At 43.6% G+C, this 16,642-nt stretch overlaps 1 protein-coding gene across 1 annotated transcript in view; it reads right to left on the reverse strand.

Annotated features, from left to right (window-relative positions):
* The window catches only part of Snx4 (sorting nexin 4), a 64,725-nt gene that overhangs the window by 31,498 nt on the left and 16,585 nt on the right, over positions 1 to 16,642 (reverse strand). Inside the window, exons 2-5 of the mRNA XM_038345170.1 lie at positions 4,965 to 5,086; positions 2,384 to 2,519; positions 1,211 to 1,360; positions 264 to 311 (exon numbers count right to left, since the gene is read on the reverse strand). Coding sequence (XP_038201098.1) covers positions 264 to 311; positions 1,211 to 1,360; positions 2,384 to 2,519; positions 4,965 to 5,086 — 456 coding nt within the window. The remainder of the gene's footprint in view (positions 1 to 263; positions 312 to 1,210; positions 1,361 to 2,383; positions 2,520 to 4,964; positions 5,087 to 16,642) is intronic.

The raw sequence follows: 16,642 nt of genomic DNA on the forward strand, positions 1-16,642 counted from the left end.
CTCTATACATTGAATTTATATTATTGATTTAAAATAGTTTTTGGGAGGATTCAGAAACTTCCCACTATAGCCCAACCAACACTAAAATTACACAAATCAAAAGTGAACTGAGGGGTTTTCTTGGAAATCCTTCCATTGATGTTAGAGGCAAAGCTGACTCCCACCATTAGCTCAGCAAACAGAGCCACATCTTCATTAAGAGCACACTACCATGCTGGGAACTGTAGGGGATGTGGAGCACATATTCACACAAACATCCTTACCTTCAGCTGAAATCCAGTCTCATTCACAGTCTCCTTCCAGTTACCTTCCTAAAAGTCAAAGTCAGTTTCAGAGATCAATACTGCAAAGCCAAACAACCAACACATAATGTTCCTCATGAAATAAACTGAGTATCTACCATTCTGTTCTTAATTTAAGTTATACGAGAGACCATTTTCTTTACTTCAAAACTACAAGTTCAATGCAAACTACAAAAGTGTGAAAAACATCCAAGATTTTAGATACCTGGCCTCCTAACACTGAAGATTTTTAAGTTTTCATTTAGGTAATTCTAACAGACATGAAGTCTCAGTATCTTTTAAGTGTAAAAATCTTAGCTATGATGGGGCTGGAGAGATGGCTCATTGGTGAAGAACAGTTACTGATCTTCAAGAAGACCAGTTTTCCCCCTAGTCCCCATCCTGTGGCTCATAACCAAATGTAACTCCAGTTCCTGGGATTCGACCCTGCTTCTTACCTCCACGGACTCTTGCACCCATGTTTTACATATACACACAATCAGAGACATACAAATACCAAAAAATTAAATAAATAATATTTTTAAAAGCTTAGCTACTGGGGTAGTGAGATGGCTCAATATTTAGGTAAAGCATTTGCCATGTAAGCCTGGCAACTAAGATCAATTTCCAGAATTACTGTAACAGTGGAAGGAGGGACTGACTCCACAAGCTGTCCTCTGACCTCCATGTGCCTTGACTGGTGTACCCCCCCCATATCACACTCAAGAGAACACACACATGCACACATTAATAACACATAATTTAAAAAAAAATCTCAGCTAATGACAGAATCCAATAGCCCAAAATTCAAACTAACCAATAAACTGCCTACCAAAAGCTAATTCAAGAGTCTCAAGTATCAGCATTTTCTAGTTTTTTTAAAAGTCTAACTCAAATATTTTTTTAAAGACTAATTAAAAGAAAAATACCTGTGTTAAAAACAAATAAAAGATTTTGTCTCTACAAAGGACAGGATGTGAAGCAACCCTCAAGAGAAAGTTTTCTAAGCCTATCCGTCGTCTCTCCACAAAGTCTGGATCCATGTTGTCAGCAGAGAGTTTGTGCCACACGAACTCTGCCTGGGGAAACAAGGCAACCATTAGGAACAGGCTCAACCACAGGTAAGTACAGCTCTTACTCTCGGTCTTAGCTAGGACTATACTGCATTGACAAAACGCCATGACTAAGCAAGGTGTGAGGGAAGTTTGTCTGGCTTACACTTCCTTATCATTGTTCATCATCAAAGCGAGTCAGAACAGGATCCTGGAGGCAGGAGCTGATACAGATGTTATGGAGGGGTGCTGCTCACTGGCTTGCTCCTCATAGCTTGCTCAGCCTGCCTTCATACAGAACCCAGGACCACCAGCCCAGGGTAGCACCACTCACAACCCCTCCCATCTCAATCCCACATCAATCACTAACTACGAAAATGTCCCACAGGCTCGTGTGCTTACAGCTCAATCTTCTAGAAGCTTTTTCTCAACCGAGACTTCCTCCTCTCAAATGACTCTGGCTTGACATAGCTGACATCAAACCATACAGCACACACTTAGAAATTCTCTTTACAACAGAAGGAGACCATTAAAGAAAACCACAATGCAGAGAACAAGTGATCCTGTGGTGCTCAGCCCCAAATGATGCATCTACGACATAGCTCCTGCACCCAAAGCTCAGGGAGAGGGAGCAGAAAGACTGTGAGAGCTAGAGGAATAGCAAGTCTACTGTGACATTATGTCTCCTGGGAATGACAGGAAAGCTACACCTATGAACATGTCTGCCTGTATAAGACTTGCACAAGGATAACACTAATACATATGCTAGCATGGAAGGGGGCATCTTATGGGGCTTCAACCCTAGACAAAGAACTCTAGGCAATTAATGAATGCTAAAAGTAGAAGAAATAGCCCCTTTCATGTAAGGTTGACTAAATGGTCAAACCCGAAATCATAAACACACAAGTAACATTATACAGACTGAGCAAGTTCCAAGACAGGGCTACACAGAGAAACCCTATCTTGAAAAGCAAAATCAAAAAAGAAGAAAACAAATAAATGAATGGGGTCAATTCCAGGCACTTCTCAACTCCCACGGCTCTGTCTTACCCGCTTTTCAGGAAGAGGTGGCACAACAATATGCGGGTAGTACACTAGAAGGTAGTTTCTCAACAGCTCAAACTCGCTGTACCGCCTCCACAGTGAGTCTGTGAGGACACTCTGACCGTCAGCATGTCCAACTGACCTGAAAAGTAATCAAAGGCATCTATTACTCCAAAACTGAACACATGATGCCACCTCCTTCAAAACCTTACAACCCCAGGAAACAGACTTCCTGTGCCCATTTTACAGGTGAGGATGCAGCTGTGCTCTGCCTACAAATGCACACTCTGTGTGTTGTGCGCTCAGATTCAAAGCTCTCACCCGAGTACTTTCCTTCTGTTATAGAAAACCCATCTGAACTCATGAGAAATAGCTATATGGGAACATTCTAAAAGCCGCAGTGTAGAATTGGTTTTACAATATTCGTTGCATAAAAGGCACTTGTAACTTTACTACTGCCACAATGAGGGGACAACTTCATGACAAAGACCCAGATACCACAAAGTCTGGGTTCAGTGTATGAGTCAATCCAACAGACCTGAATACCAGGAGATCCACAAGAACAAAATCAGCTATGGAAGGGCAAGGAAGAAAGCTCACAACTCACGTCTCTTTTCCCTTACAGAGCTGGCAGGTACCTCATGTTTTACCTACAGAAAAGTCCAAACTGCACTTAGGAGAATGTTAGGGAAAGAGCATGTGAAGGCTATTTTAAAGCACTCAAGATTTCTGCTGCCATCATGAATGCAGGGTTTTGACTTTGTTGTTCTTTAGGACGGGGTCTTTCTTACTACGCAGTCTGATTGGCCTGAAACTTGCTGTGTAGACCAGGCTGGTCTGGAACTAACACAGAGATCCACCTGCTTCAGCCTCTAAGTGCAAAGAGAAAGGAGTATGCCTCCATGCCCAGCTGCAGAGAAATTTGAAACATTATCAAACCTCCTTATTTCCAATTATTCACTTGACAATAACTTATTTGTCCTCCAAGAAATGCACAAATGATCACAATGTTTATTTGTCCATCAAGACATAGTGACAGAGAAGCTCAATTAGTTCTGGATCAGTCATTAGAGAGGCTCAGTGCAGCAGCTACTTCTCTAAGTTTGTTTTGGTTTTCAGGTGGGTTTTACCATGCTGGCCTGGCTGACCTCAAACTCACACATTTGAGAGATTGATGGAGGAGTGTCTATGTGTTAATTTCATTCGTTAATAAAGAAACTGCCTCGGCCCTTTAATAGGACAGAAAATTAGGTAGGCGGAGTAAAGAGAACGGAATGCTGGGTAGAAGGCAGCGAGGCAGACGCTTCAGGCAGTCACCATAAGCAGTCGCCATAAGCAGTCACTATGCCTCTCCTCTCCAAGATGGATGCAGGTTAAGATCTCTCCTGGTAAGCCACCCCTCGTGGTGCTATACAGATTATTAAATATGGGTTAAGCAAGATATGAGAATCAACCAGTAAAGAGGCTGAAACTAATGGGCCAGGCAGTGTTTAAATGAATACAGTTTCCGTGTAATTATTTTGGGTGTAAAGCTAGCTGGGTGGCAGGACGCAGCCCCGCAACACCATCTACAAGAGATCCTTCTAGATGGACTGGCAGCCTATTAGGCCCAGGTTGGCGGGGAGGGGCAGGGAGAGCAGAAAGGTATTAATTTTCCTGCATTAGCCTCCCAAGTAACTAGATTTACAATACACTACTGTCCTTTTTAAAAAGATTTATTTTATTATTCTTAATTATGTGTGTCTTTGTGTGTGTATGCCACATGAGTACAGGGGTCCTCGGAGGCCAAGGTGTTAGATTCTGGAGCTAGAGTTACAGGCAATTGTAGATGCCTGATGTGGGTGCTGGTAATCAAATTCTAGGTCCTCTGCAAGAGCAGTTTATGCTCTTAACCATGAAACCATCTCTCTAGTCACTACACTTGGCAATTATTGTTTTCATCATTATCCTTTTGAGACAGGGTTTTACTATATAGCCCAGGATGGCCTTAAACTCTGATTCCCGGGGTCTTAGCTGGAATTACAGCTGTGCACTGCCATGCCCTACATGTAAGTAGTAAATATGAACACCAGGCTGGGCATGGTACACAGATGCAGGTCAGGAGGAGACCCTGTCCCCAAAAAACAACAAATAAATAAATAAGTAAAACAAATATAATAAGCTTACTGCTAAGGTTGTTAATTACATATTAATAAAAGGAAATACAATATGAAATATAAAACACAGGAATATTAATCACAGTCCAGTTTGGAGAGGCATTAAATCAACTATGTCTAAAACAGCTTCCAGTTCAGATTCCCAACTTCAACATGAAATATTAATTTTATCCTAACTTAGAAATGTTTTCCTTGGCCTTGTCTCCCAACTAGAAGAATTTAATAACATACTGCTTCCCCAAACATGCCTACATGCTCTAGAAGACAAATCCCCATACTTTTATCTTGAAACAACGTCCTATCACAAGAAAACACACCCCAGCAGCTGAAGGAATGCAGTCATTCAACCCCACTCTACTAAACTGTTAGGTCACAGACAATAGCTACCTAAACCTCCCCACCTAAAGGTAAGCCCAATCATGGCAACCTACCGCGTCTCAATGAGGTAAGCGGTGTACGTTTCTTGCATGTTCATGGCGTTTCTTCCAGTTCTCTTTTCTGCTTCAGAAACACTGATTTCTATTTTCTTCAACCAAAAATTATTTCCTGTCATCTGGACAAAAATAAATGGAACAATAAAAGCCGTTTAGATGGTATTGATACATGAGGATGATGGGGGGTAAATATGAACAAAGGATACTATAGTCATGCATGACAATATAACAAAACCCATTATTTTATGTAATTAACATATGCTAGTGAAAATGGTATTGGAAAACTCATAGGCATACTAATAAAATCCAGCACTGGTAAATATTTCCAGAAGGTTTGGGGTCTGGGACAACAGTTCAATGGTAAAGTGCTTGCCATGCAGGCATGAGGACTTGAGTTTGAATCTCCACGTCCTCTGTAAAAGTTGGATGAGCAGCATGCACCTGTAATTCTAATGCTCCTTCTATGGCACCATAGGAGGCAGTGACAGGAGACCCATCTCAGTAAGGTAGGAGAGGATGGCAACTAAGGCTATACATGCTAACCGTCATACACATGCGCAGCACACAAACATACATAAATATATTTTCTAAGTTGTTATGGGTTACTAAATAATAACAGCAAGTGACAACCTTTTTTATCAACACACTATAGTTCCTCAATTTCTTGAAAGATATTTTAATAGTTACCATACATTTAATTATTGTGATTCCAACATTTCACGTAAGCAACCAAGGATAAAGCTATACAGGAATATATAAGAAAAATCCTTCAGATGGGATGCAGCTAAGGGTTATAGCCCTGCCTACTATGTTTGAGGCTCTCTCTGAGTTCAAGTTTCATCACTGCAATAACAAAAAACCTTTAGGCTATATTACAAGCAGAGGATTCTGGGAAGAGTATCTGGTGCATTATCAAGTACCAAGTATCTACTAACCCATCAAGACAACACAGATTCTATATATAAATTTTTTTGCAAGGGTTGGGGATTTAGCTCAGTGGGGAACCCTTGTCTAACAAGTGGGGTTTGTCCTGTCTTAGTTAGGGTTATTATTGCTATGATAAAACACCATGACCAAAAATGCTGGGGAGGAAAAGATTTATTTTGCCTATACTTCCACATCACAGCTCAACAAAGAAGGTCAGAACAGGAACTCAAACAGGGAAAGAACATGGAGGCAGGAGCTGATGCAGAGGCCATGGAGGAATGCTGCATACTGGCTTGCTCCACATGGCTTGTTCAGCTTGATTTCTTATAGAACTCAGGACCATCAGCCCAGGGATGGCACCTCCCACAGGGACTGGACACTTCCCCATCAATCACTAATTTCAAAGATTGTCCTAAAGGCTTGCCTATAGCTCAATCTTCCGAAGGCATTTTCTCTTTTTTAAGCATAAATTTTTTATTGACTTTGGGAATTTCATATTATGCACCCCAATCCTGCTCATTTCCCAGTTACTCCACATCTGCCCCCTCACTCCCATAGCATCCTCACCAAAAGAAAATTTAAAAAATATTAAAGGGGGCCGGGCGGTGGTGGCGCACACCTTTAATCCCAGCACTCGGGAGGCAGAGGCAGGTGGATCTCTGTGAGTTCGAGACCAGCCTGGTCTACAAGAGCTAGTTCCAGGACAGGCTCCAAAGCCACAGAGAAACCCTGTCTCGAAAAACCAAAAAAAAAAAAAAAAAAATATTAAAGGGGCTGGAGAGAAGAACATTGGCTTTCTTCCTGAGGACCCAGGTTAAATTCCTAGCACCTACATGGCAGCTTACAACTGTCTATTACTCCAGTTCCAGGGGATCTGATACCTTCATACCAATGCACACAAAATAAAGTTAAATAAATTAAAAAATATTAAATAAAAACAAGATAAAATAAAACAAACAAACCAAAAAACCACTTCGCTCCCCTGTCTTTCCTTTGTCTTACGGCACTGGGAGCTGTGGTGCGTCACACGGTGTGCCCTTTGGTTCACTCAGCTTTACTTGCAAGTGTTCACTGCAACGAGTTGTTGGGTCTAGTTCAAGGTCTCTGGCTTCTGGGACATCAATACTGGACCCTCACCAAAACTCCTTGCCAATATCCTGCTGTTGCCCCAGTGATGGAGGTGCTGCAGCTACAGCAAAGAACCAGTCTCTTCATGTATTCTGGCAGGACAGATGGGGTAGATTCTGGGGTGGGCCTGGGTGGTAGCTGATTTGGTCAGTTTTTGCCCCTCAGGCAAGGGGCAGAGCCAGCTCTTCTACACCCATGCCGTCAGGGCCAGCTCTCCAGCCCTCTATCCCTGTGGAGAGGAGTGGAGCTATCTCTCCTGAATGTGGGACCAGCTCTCCCAGAAGGGGCAGGGCCAGCTCTCTCAGCACTGCCCTTGGATTTCAACACTTATGGTTCCTATGACCCCCTGTGGTAACATAGGCCATGGAGATAGGCCAAACAGACCCCAGCTGCAGCAGGACCATGGACCCCAAAATGGCCCTCAGCAGCAGCTTGGGTCCAGGTGTCACCACGGCCCTGGTGACTACACAGGCCACCCAGATGAGTGTGGCCTTGGTGGCAGCATGGCCCTTGGACACCAACATGGTCTCAGGTGGCTGACCAGACCCTGGGTGTCCACATGGCCTTTGGTGGTAACAGAAGCCATGGACATCACTCAAACACTGCCTGGTATAGAACCACAGACCCAGACATGACCCTCAGCAGTAGTCACAGTGCAAATTGCAAATGTCACCATGACCCAGGGTGGCAGCACAAGCCACTCAGATCAGCATGGCCCCAGCAGCAGTGTGTGTAGCCCCAGGTATCTGCCCAGACCCTGACGGCATTTTCTCAGTTGAGGTTCCCTTCCTCTGAAATGACTCTAGCTTGCTTCAAGTTGATGTAAGAACTAGCAGTCACAAATCCTTAACTAAAAAAACAAACAACAACTTCACAAACAAACAAGGCTAGTAGCACACGTAACCTTTCCAGGCTAGCCAGGACTACATAGTGGGACCTGTCTCAAGATACACACAAAACAGAACAAGAAATAAACCAGTGAGCTCCAGGATCAATAGACCCTGTGCAAAGGGAGTAATGAGGAGCGGGAAGGAGAGAGGGAATGCACGTTCATATGTAGGCACAGGACACCTGATGTTCTCCTTAGATTCAGTGCACACGGGGGCAAACACTGACTCCCCAAAAAAAGCAGATCCTTTATGGAAGGCAGCAGGGAAGGAGTATATATTAGGAAAAAAATAAAGATACACACATGTAAAAATACCATAATGAAACTCAATATTTTGTGCATTTGTTAAAAGTAACACATAAGAAGAGATTTTTAAAAAGCAGCACAGGTTGGGATGATGACTCAGTCTGTAAAGTGCTTCCTACTTATGCATTAGCACCTGGGTCTGCATCCCCAGCACTCACAATTAAAACACTTCCAATTCCAGAACTGAGGAAGAGGCAGCAGGAAAATCTCTGTGGCTTGCTAACTAACCAGCCTAGCCAAATCTGCTAGCTCTAGGTCACTGAGTAACACTGTCTGAAAAAGCAGGTAGAGAGTGATCCAGGAAGAGACCTAATGTCAACCTCTGGCACCCACAGGAATACACATACACATGAATACACATAAAAATGCTACAGTAAAAGCAATAGTTACAGAGAAAAACAAACTTGTGTATGACAGTAGCAAAAATGGAATCAATGATGAAAAATGGGTAATATATTTAGGAAGCGCTCCCAAGAAAAATGCAGAAAGTGACGTTGTATATTTCTACACAAGAGAAAGTAAGAGAGACAGAAGACATCAGAGGAGAGCTCGAAGAATTACCTAAGTTGGTGGACATCAGCATGATAAAGGCCACACTGGCTGAGATGGCCATACAGCTCTTGGCCTACAGCCTGCTTTTTGATTTATCACCATCTGCTTCAGTGAAAATTCTCTGAATTCTAAAAGCATAAACTGTACTGATAAATCACCTTCTCAGCCCAAAAGATAACACATTAATCATGATTTCAGCCTGTCATACTATCTAGTAATAATAAGCACAAAATTTTTTAAAAAAGCATTAAGTTCGAAAATAATATCAAAACAATGTACATGGGTATATAGCTGTTAAGTCTCAAGTTCCAGAACAAATGGTTAAGGTGCCTAATTAACATATCAAAGTGAATCTGACCTCCAGGTTCTCAGCACCCCTACCTGTTACATGGTGTGGCTGGCAAACCCTGCCCTCTCCAACCCAGGGGCCTAGGCTGTCCTTCCCCCAGAGGTTCTTATCTATATAATCCAGACATTTTGGTTACCTGCCCCTTTTGTACCTTTGCCCTCTTGGCTGCTACACCTATTTCTCCTATGTGGTAGTTTGAGTGTAACTGGCTCATGGGGAGGGGCACTATTAGGAGGTGTGGCTTTGCTGGAGTAGGTATGGCCTTGTTGGAAGAAGTGTGTCACTGTGGTGATGGGCTTTAAGGTCTCATATATGCTCAAGCCATGCCTAGTGTCTCAGTTTCATTTCCTGTGGCCTGAACAAGATACAGAACTCTGAGTCCTTTCTTCGGCACCAAGACCCATCATGATGATAATGAACTGAACCTCCTACATCTGAACCGTAAGCTACTCAATTGTTTTCCTTTAGAATAGTTGCCGTGGTCATGGTGTCTCTTCACAGCAATAGAAACCCCAAGACAGCCTCCCTCCCCTCACATAGCTCAGGGTCATGACCACTCTGGACTCTCCCTTTTGTCTACAATAAACTTTCTCCTCTACTGTACCAAGGAACAGTCATGTCCTTTCCTTTTTCTTTTTTTATTCATTAACAGCAATACCAGAAGGGCTGGTAAGATGTATACCATATTCCTTGTGCTGAACCTATTTGCATAAAACAGCAATAATATTTAACATAACCAATACCTGTAACTGTTAAGAGACACATTCACAGATGTGAATGTGCTTGAGAGCTGGCTAATGAGAATAGGGTGCTATTTAAATCACACATTTAACACTGTAGAAAACATTAAAAGAAAACAGGCCCCAAGCCACCCAAGATTACTGAGATGTTTAAAAATAGCTTAGAATAGGAAAAGGGAAAAAAAAGAAACGAAGTAGTGAAACCAAAAATGTCAGCACAGAAACACTGGGATAAAAAAAAATCAAACCAGTAAGGGAATGGCATAGCTGAGTAACTCTCCTAAAATCACAAAGATGATTTTAAAAAGTAAATAAGGCTGGGTGGTGGCGCACGCCTGTAATCCCAACACTGGCAGGCAAATCTCTGAGTTCGAGGCCAGCCTGGTCTAAAGAGGGAGTTCCTAAAATCTCTAAGGTTTCAAACTGAAAGGCTTATGCTCCATCCATAGATGAATCAGGAAGTGTAAACAATCAAGCATAAGAAAAAAACCATTCTATCAAGAATCAGGTAACAAAGGAAGAAAGAAAGCCTCTACAAAAGAATGGAGACCGACTTGGCCTTAGCGCCACAATCTACCCCAGATGGCAAAGGACATCATGGACATGTTCACAGTATCAGAAAATAACATGCTGCTCCTTCTAAAGCAGAGTATTTGGAAGAAGTTGATAAACTGTTCCTAAGATCCACATAAAATGCAGAAGACTTAGAGTAATAAAACCATTTTGAAAAACAGGACCTATTCCATGCTGTTTCTGAAGAAGCCAGAGTAATCTGGATAGTGCAGAACTAAAGTAAGCACAGAAATAAACCCCACATTTAAGGTCAACTGATGTTAGCAAGTGCACGGAGGTAAGCCAGTAAGTAACCAGCAAATATCAACAGGGAGGAGAAGGGGACTGGACCTTGTCTTTACACCATATGCAGAAAAATAATCTAAAGTGGCTCATACACATAAATCTAAAAACCAAAACTGAAACATCCAGAAAACACAGAAGGAAACCTTAGTGACGTTGGGTAAGAAGAGACTTCTTTTTTTTTTTTTAAATATTTATTTATTTATTATGTATACATTATTCTGTCTGTGTGTGTCTGCAGATCAGAAGAGGGCAGCAGACCTCATTACAGATGGTTGTGAGCCACCATGTGGTTGCTGGGAATTGAACTCATGACCTTTAAACACAAACTCAAAAGCACAATCAAGGACCACGTGTGCTGGCCCAAGCCTTTAATCCCAGCACTCAAGAGGTGGAGGAGGAGCAAACGGATCTCATTTTCTGAGTTTAAGGCCAGCCTTGTCTACTTAGTAAGGTCCAAGCCAATCAACACTCCGCTGTGATTGAGACCCTTAACAAACAAGAAAGAAACAAAACAAAACCAAAACCTACACAATACAGGAGAAAAAAAAACTGAAATAAAAACTTATTTTCTTCACAAGACACCACTTAGAAAAAGAATGATAGTATCTCTTAGAACTGGGACAATGACTGTAAATCATTTCTAGAATATACAAACAACACTTAGGACTCAATAATAAGCCATTAAAAACATGAACAAGGAGCTGGGTATAGTGGCACAAGTCTGTACTCCTAGTACCCTGGAGTCAGAGGCAAGAAGATCCTGAGTTTGAGTCCAGACTAGGCTATTCAGTGAGATCCTATAGCAAAAACATCAAGAAGGAGGCCAGGTAATAGTGGTGTACACCTTTAACTTGGGAGGCAGGGAAGTTTGAGGCCAGCCTGGTCTACAGAACTAGTTCCAGGACAGCTAAGGCTAAGAAACCCTATCTAAAACAAACAAACAAGCAAAAAACCCCAAAAATATGCTCTCCAACCATCAGCTGTTACAGAATTACACAGTAAAATCACTTCATAACAGCAGTGAATAGGTGAATACACGGGTAATTCCAACACTTGGGGAATCGAAGAGCTCATAACTATCTACAGCTCACCTCCAGGGGATCCAACACCCTCTTCTTAGTAAACACTAACACATGCATCACACACACAAAAAAATAACTGTTAAAAAAAGGAGGGGGAGGGAATGGGAGAAGAAGGAGGGGAAACTTCAGTCTAGATGTAAAATTAAAAAAAAAAAAAAAAAAAAAAAAAAAAGCTCAGTGGGTAAAGGTACCAGATGCCAAGCTTCAAGATCTGAGCTTGACTGACTCACATGCTGTCGGAAGGAAAGAACCAAATCCCACAAGATCTCCTCTGAACTCCACACATGTGCCATGGCATGCTCTCCTAGCTCTCCCAATAGATAAAATAAACATTTGTGTGTGTGTGTGCGTGCACGTGCGTGTGTGTTGTTGCTTTGTTTTTGTTTTTTGAGTCAGGGATTTTCTGTATCCTTGGTTGTCCTGGAACTGACTATGTAGACAAGGCTGGCCTCGAACTCAAAGAGATTCACCTGCCTCTCTGCCTCCCAAGTGCTCTGGGATCAAAGATGTGTGCCATCACCACCCAGCTAAAATAAATGTTTTAAAAATAATAATAAAGGGGCTAGAGAGATGGCTCAGAGGTTAAGAGCTTTGCCTGCTCTTCTAAAGGTCCTGAGTTCAATTCCCAGAAAACCACATGTGCTCACAACCATCTGTAATGGGGTCTGGTGCCCTCTTCTGGCCTACAGGGATACATGCAGGCAGAACACTGAATACATAATAAATAAATAAATCTTAAAATAATAATAATAAAGAAGGGCTACAGAAGGTCTCAACCATTAAGAACATGGTTTCAGCACCCACATCAGGTAGCTCATAACTATCTATAGCTCACCTCCAGGGGATCCAACATCCTCTTTTTAGTAAACACTAACACATGCATCACACACACACAAAAAAATAACTGTTAAAAAAAGGAGGGGGAGCCGGGTGGTGGTGGCGCACGCCTTTAATCCCAGCACTCGGGAGGCAGAGGCAGGCAGATCTCTGAGTTCGAGGCCAGCCTGGTCTACAAGAGCTAGTTCCAGGACAGGCTCTAGAAACTACAGGGAAACCCTGTCTCGAAAAACCAAAAAGAAAAGGAGGGGGAGGGAATGGGAGAAGAAGAAGGAGGGGAAACTTCAGTCTAGATGTAAAATTTAAAAAAAAAAAAGAGTCCAATATAGAAGAATGTGGCGGCCGCACTTACATTTCGCCATTACAAGATGGCGCCGAGGGCTAAAGTAAACAAGTATGTGGTGAGAACTTTTCGCGCCACATCTGCCTAGCAACAGGTTTCCACCAATCCTTTTCTGCCACGTCACCTAATCAGTAGACACGCCCCGTCCTCCTCTATATAAGCCGCCACCCAGCCCGGCTCGGAGCCCCCTGCTTCCAGCTCTCCCTCAACCAAGCAGCGCTTCATTAAAGTGTGATCAGAGAAGAATCCTGTGTCGGTGGTGATCTTTCCCTGCTGGTCAGGGCTCGCTCGCCGCAGCTGGTGCCGAAACCCGGGAACTTCGGCGGACACACACGGGGGGGGGGGGGGGGGGGGGGGGGGGGGGGGGGGGGGGGGGGGGGGCCGAAGAGGATTCAGAACTCTACACACGAAGCGGTCGGCGCCGGTAAGTATCCTCAGGTATGCTTCTTGGAGGAATTAGTCCTTTGTGGTTTGCACTAGCAGTGGTTGTTTTTGCTGTAGTGGTTTATGCCTTTTGCATTTTTATCCGTTGTCATAGACCAGGAGAGGAGTGTCTCTGCTGTAACATCTAAAGTGAAAGTAAGTCCGTAGCAGATAATGCGATTTTTCTGCCCTTTTGTAAGCCTCTTGTAGAAAAGTGAGCAAAGATGGGCAACGATCAGTCTGTCTCTGGTGCATGCGATTTTGTAGATCCCATACAGCGGTTACTCCAGGAGAGAGGATTGAAAATCTCGAAATCCACCATAAAGGTGATTGTTGGGGATATTGATCGCATGGCGCCGTGGTTTGCGGTGTCTGGGGATCTAAATCTGCATTGCTGGAGAAAGCTAGGCAAAGATTTGGAGGCAGCAAAGGAACAGGGGCAATTAAAGAAGGGAACTTATCCTTTTTGGAGATTAGTACACTCCTGTTTGAAAGACGGAAAAAATGTAGAGGAGTTAAGAGAAGGAAGGAAAATGTTGGCAAGACACCAGGACAGCCTTTCAGAAGCAGGTTCAAAGACAGAGGAGGATACTGAAGAAAAGTGCACGGTAATAAGGAACAAAAAAGGAGAAAAGAAAGATATAAAAGAAAAAGAGGATCCTAAGATAAATAAACCTTCAGCACCTCCCCTGTATCCGGTGCTGGATGAATTCGCAGCCTTGCGGCTGGCTGAAGAGGAGCTGGTAGAGGCAGAGGAGGAGAGCTTAGAGGAGGAAGATGCACATTATGAGGAGGAGAGATATGGGCCAGCTCTAAAAGTGCCCACTAGAGAGTTTCCCCCTCCTTACGTGCAGCCCAGGAGTAGCTGCCATTTCATCGACAGGGGCACTCTTGCGCAGTTAGCTGTGCATTATCCACCTTCAGTGGTGGTATTTCCTGTTTTTGAGGATCAAAATCAACAAAGATATCATGAGCCAGTCCCTTATAAAGAGTTAAAAGATTTAGTGGAAGCAGCAAAGACTTATGGAGCTAATGCGCAGTATACCCGCACATTACTGACTCGGTTGACCACCAGAGCTATGACACCAACAGATTGGTGGGAAATTGCTAGAGCATGCCTTTCTACAGGTCAATATCTAGATTATAGATCTATAGTGGTAGAAGCTGCTCACACTCAGGCTCGAGTAAATGCGCAAACGCCAAATCGAGCTCCCTGGAATGCAGACATGTTATTAGGGCAAGGGCAATGGACGGCTAATCAAACAGCCTATCCAGTGGAGGTTTATCAACAAATTAATGAAATTTACACAAGAGCATGGAAAATGATACCAAAAAGAGGTGAAGTGACGGGCAACCTTACTAAAATTATTCAAGGCCCTACTGAACCATTTTCGGAGTTTGTGGCTCGCATGATGGAAGCCGCAGGGAAGGTGTTTGGTGAAGCCGAAGAAGCCATGCCTTTGGTTCAGCAGTTAGTGTTTGAACAGGCTACTAAAGAATGTAAGAGAGCCATCATGCCGTGGAAAAATAAAGGACTGGATGCTTGGCTTAAGGCCTGCCGAGAGATAGGCGGCCCTCTAACTAATGCTGGTCTAGCGGCTGCTATGCTAGCAGTCTCCAGGGGGCAGGGAAGATCAGGTACCTGCTTTAATTGCGGGAAGCCGGGGCATATACGAAAAAATTGCCCCCAAGGCACACATAAAAAGAGCCAAGGTCAGAGACAGCCGGGCACATGCCCACGGTGCAAAAAGGGAAAACACTGGGCAAATGAGTGTCGATCCGTAAAGGATATCAATGGACAGCCCATACCTAATGCAACATCAGCCATGTCAAAAAACGGGCAGAAGGGCCCACTACCCCAGGGCCCGAGAATTTATGGGGCAATTCAGGAGCCAAACATGAGACCACCCCAGTCATCAGAAGGGCCACCACAGGCTCCGCAGGGTTGGACCTCCGTGCCACCACCGGATTGGTACTGACTCAGAGTATGGGTGTTCAAGCTATAGACACAGATATGTCAGGACCTCTAGAGGAAGGAACAGTGGGACTAGTCTTAGGAAGATCTTCCAGTACTCTTAGAGGATTATTAGTGCTACCTGGAGTGATCGACCCTGACTACAAAGGCATTATTAAGGTAATGTGTCATTCTCCGTTTGGCATCATTTCGATTGCACCCGGAGATCGTATTGCACAATTGTTAATTCTTCGATCAGACCATGAAAAATTTCCAGCTTGTGAGAAAGAGAGGGGCGAGCGAGGGTTCGGCTCCTCTGGGGTTGAGCTAGCATGCTTGTCTATAGGACTTGATGATCGCCCCATGTGTACCCTAGAAATAGAAGGAAAGCTCTTTACGGGCCTATTGGATACCGGAGCGGACAGAAGTGTGATGCGTAAACAGGATTGGCCGAAGAGGTGGCCGTTACAGACGGCTGCACAAACCTTACAGGGTCTAGGATATCAAAATACTCCAGATATGAGTGCTAAGCAATTGCATTGGAGGATGGAACACAGTCAAGGCATTTTTCAGCCTTTTGTCATAGACCTTCCTTTAAATTTATGGGGAAGGGATGTACAACAACAATTAAAATTGATAATTACCAATGATTATTCTCAAGTGAGTAAAGATGTCATGAAGGCACAAGGCTTTGTACCAGGAAAAGGGCTGGGGGCTCGCCTTCAAGGACGAAGTGACCCCGTGTTGCCCACTCCCAAATCTGATCGGAAGGGCTTGGGTTTTTCCTAGGGGCCACTGATGATGCGTTACGCATCCCCTGGGGCACAGATACACCCGTCTGGGTGCCTCAGTGGCCCCTGTCTATGGAAAAGCTCCAGGCCGCACACATATTAGTTAAAGAACAACTTCAGCTTGGTCATATTGAACCTTCTGTGTCTCCTTGGAATTCCCCTATTTTCATCATAAAAAAGAAGTCAGGAAAATGGAGGCTGCTGCATGACCTTAGAGCAGTTAATGCACAAATGCAACTCATGGGATCTGTCCAAAGAGGGTTGCCTCTTTTAAGTGCTTTACCAAGAGATTGGCCTGTTTTTGCCATAGATGTTAAGGATTGCTTCTTTTCTATACCCTTGCATGTTTTAGATAAACATCGTTTTGCATTTACTGTTCCCTCTATAAATCACGAACAGCCTGATGAACGCTATCAATGGAAGGTCTTACCACAGGGTATGGCCAACAGTCCCACCATGTGCCAGCTATACGTGGATCAGGCGTTACAACCAGTGA

The sequence above is a fragment of the Arvicola amphibius genome, chromosome 10 (assembly GCF_903992535.2).
Source record: "Arvicola amphibius chromosome 10, mArvAmp1.2, whole genome shotgun sequence".
NCBI classification, from domain to species: domain Eukaryota; kingdom Metazoa; phylum Chordata; class Mammalia; order Rodentia; family Cricetidae; genus Arvicola; species Arvicola amphibius.